The sequence below is a fragment of the Branchiostoma belcheri genome, unplaced genomic scaffold (genome assembly GCF_001625305.1).
Source record: "Branchiostoma belcheri isolate BF01 breed outbred unplaced genomic scaffold, Haploidv18h27 scaffold413, whole genome shotgun sequence".
Classification (NCBI taxonomy): domain Eukaryota; kingdom Metazoa; phylum Chordata; class Leptocardii; order Amphioxiformes; family Branchiostomatidae; genus Branchiostoma; species Branchiostoma belcheri.
In genome coordinates, this window is record NW_017804036.1 from 1 (window position 1) to 3,321 (window position 3,321).

General features: G+C 43.9%; 2 protein-coding genes across 2 annotated transcripts in view; one reads left to right on the forward strand and one right to left on the reverse strand.

Moving 5' to 3' along the window:
- The first annotated feature begins 6 nt into the window (after window positions 1–6).
- Window positions 7–2,389, forward strand: LOC109477940. Its single transcript, XM_019779402.1, has 4 exons — window positions 7–44; window positions 561–660; window positions 922–1,061; window positions 1,917–2,389. The coding sequence occupies exons 2-4, from the start codon at window positions 564–566 to the stop codon at window positions 2,280–2,282; spliced, it is 603 nt and encodes a 200-aa protein (XP_019634961.1). The 5' UTR covers window positions 7–44; window positions 561–563; the 3' UTR covers window positions 2,283–2,389.
- A 118-nt stretch (window positions 2,390–2,507) lies between these two features.
- The window catches only part of LOC109477938 (acid sphingomyelinase-like phosphodiesterase 3b), an 11,824-nt gene continuing 11,010 nt past the window's right edge, over window positions 2,508–3,321 (reverse strand). Inside the window, exon 5 of the mRNA XM_019779400.1 lies at window positions 2,508–3,209. Coding sequence (XP_019634959.1) covers window positions 2,875–3,209 — 335 coding nt within the window. The 3' untranslated portion in view covers window positions 2,508–2,874. The remainder of the gene's footprint in view (window positions 3,210–3,321) is intronic.

Sequence of the window (3,321 nt, forward strand, 5' to 3'; positions counted from 1 at the left end):
CTCCACTACAGAAACGATGCCAGGATGATAATTGTGACGACACGGTACTGTAACACACACATCTCCAAAAAACAGTTACTCAAGCAACTGGATATCATTTTTCATACTATATCCAGTTGCTTGAGTGTCTGTTAACTGTTTTTGGCGTATCTAGTTACCTTGATGTCTAACCTTCATCGACATACACACATTGAGTTCGTGTGGCGCAGCGGCAGCGTTCTCGACTCGGAACCAGAGGCCCCGGGTTCGAGTCCTGACATGCCACTGATCTTGTGCCCTTGGGAAAGGCACTTTACACGACTTTCCTTACTTCACTCAGGTGTAAATGAGTATTGTTCTGTCCCTGTGTTGGTGGCGGCATTGATATAAGTTGAAAAAACTTGAGTGTGCCGTCACCACGTCTTGTGATTGCATGTTTCGGAATATAAAAAAAATACACACATTTTCCTTTCACAAAAGTTCCTTTATGATTATTATCATTATTATTTACCAATATCATCAATGAACCACTGTTGTATAGAAGAATGTAATAACTTTTGAGTGTGTTGCTTTGTTTACAGGCCATGTGGATTTCCTGTGAACCAGACAAAACGCACAAGGTGAACACCTTTGCAGGAAGACTGGGGGTTCGGATGCTTCCCAGTTCTCCTAAGAATGCTGGTCAGTAAGCTTACTTACCTATGATTGACATCTTGCACTTCTTTACATCCTGTATTTGCAATGTATACAATTTATTCATGCTACATCAGATACCGTATTTTGGTGATAAAAATAATATACTGTTACTATCATATTATATTATATTCTGTTAATATCATATAATATTCTGTAGCAGGATGTTAGTAACTACATCATCCATGACAACATTATATTTGTATGGGTCGATTGTAATGTTTCATATCATACTTTTATAATCCAAAGGTTTTGTTCTGTGCAACAATGAGCATCCTGTACTGCGTTACCTGGTGTGCAGAGGATCTGAACAGGCCAGTCGTTTTAACACAGACCGTGAGGTAGTGACGGTAGTGGAAGCAGACAATACATGGACTGACATTGGACAGGTGAGTGTGAATCGAAACAGTCCGTTCGTTTGCTAACCTGGTATCCAGTCTATCGTGGTTGGGCGGGTTTTCGTCGGGGCTGCAGGAACTCTTCCCCGCCCGTCTCAGCTAGGTTCCCGGTAGGTTTTTCACGGCAGGAGTTTGATTATCACAGGCGGTCTGTTGAGCTGGACGGGCAAAACTCTATCAGAGCCCCGAAGACAGCCCGTCCCGACCACGGTAGACCGAATACCATTCGTTAAGGTAGCAGAACACAGTTTTCGCCCTATGGGGATTTCTATAGTTAAGGACCCCAAGATGACTCACTTCGACGCGGTAAAAATTATACCAGGGTGCACTTCACAAATACGAAAATCGAATATGTTTGAGAAGAAGGTACAAACTACAAAATATCTAGAAACCAAAAAATCCTGTCGGCGTATCTGCTCATAGCGTACACTTTGAAATCACCCCCTACGGACGTGACCTGAACTGCAGCCGACTCACCCGGAAAGCCAGTTGCGCAATACAGCGCATTTATACACGAACTGCAAAACCTTCACAATTCAAATCACACAGTCTCAAACCCGATACATTCCTACACCACACAGCACAATTTACATCTGGCTGACGCTCTTATCAGGCTTTCTACCCAGCCTTCAAGAATATTCGCTGCACTACTTTCTATACCCGTGTCATCGTCCCGGGGGTCGCCCATTAATACTGTGTTCTGCTACCTTAAGGATCCCAACACCTTTATAATTGATAAGAATATGGGTGACCTGGTCTTCTTTGCCAAATTCCTGTTGACGTTACAGACGTATACATGCTCTCCCACCGATAAATGACCAAACATCAATGTTCCATCCGTCACAGGTTGGCGATAACGTGTACATGATCGGCCCCTGTGCGAAGACGAAGGAACAGGTGAAAGAACAAGCACCTAACCTCCACTTCCTCGAGAGTGGTGAAACTGTGCCCCTCGCGGTTTCCACGGGCACAGCAGACCATGGTAACATCACTGTCAGTAGTGGTGATCACGCACCAATCACCGAGAGTGACATGGAACAACACCCTAAGATCGTGACAGTTGTTGAAGAGGACCAAGGGAAGAGAGATGGACCAGAGGAAAGTGGCTCTACCGGGCATCTACTCACCACGACTGATCTGGGAGGCACAGACAACCACCAAGACCAAACTGACGACGTGTACCCGAGTATCCAAGACGCCGTGTCGTCGTAAGAAATGCCTCTGAAGACCGTATTTGCACATAATGGTGTTGAATCTTAAGTACGCATTGATTCGAAGATAGACTGTTTTTAAGGTAAATGACATGCTTTCAGATGGTGTAGTTGTCAAAAACGCTTACCGTCATTTTGCTGTTAGTATCGTTTCTAAATGGAAACATGTTGGTCATAACTTTTATTTCCAGGGGAGAAACTACGAAGAAGACATTTTTGAAATCTAGTCAAGAGTAACATTTATTCATGATTATCATACTGAAAGTAATCCTTATTTCTTTTGTGTCTTGGTCTAACTCCAGCATTTGCAACAACAACAAAAACTTCACTGTACGCATTGTTTTCACCAAGATCTTTCACAGTAGCAAAAGCTTTAAACATACCAATCCTAGCCCAAAGTTATTTCAAGCTAAATACATTCCATTTCTTTCACTTTTGATATCAGTGAATTTATTTCAAGCTTTTGTAAGATTAAAAAATTAAAAACCATGAAGCATAAGCATCTAACAGCAACCTTCCTTAGTTGCTTTCCTGGAGCACATTTGATAATTCTTTGCACATCATTACAGCATGCCTGAACGGTAATGTTGCTGTCAGGCAGAAAGACCAAAAGCTGCCATGACAAAAAGAAGGAACATTCCAAAGCTGGTTAGCGTAGAGACAGTATCTGCACCACTCCCGGGTGCGTTCGTACAGTCTGCATACTTGTCATAGTCGACTTCCTTGATGGCACACAGTTGTGCCACTTTGCAGTCCTCGTCACACGTAGACCGGTCGAGGCTAACGGAGTTGTACAGGTAGTACTTCTCGAAGTTGTCGGATGAACGGTCGCTGAAGCTGTCCAGGAGTTCTGAAGTGATGCCGGCGAGGCGTCGGACAGGTTGAAGGTTCCCCTGAGGCTGTACTCGCGTCCCCACAGTGGAGAACCCTGTATGTTCGCCAGAGCCAAGTTGGAGTAGTACTGGTTTACATCCTAGAGTGGGGAGGGGGGAAGTGTGTTATTCGTGACCAGTCGCAAAGAATTTGTCTGTCAATGACAT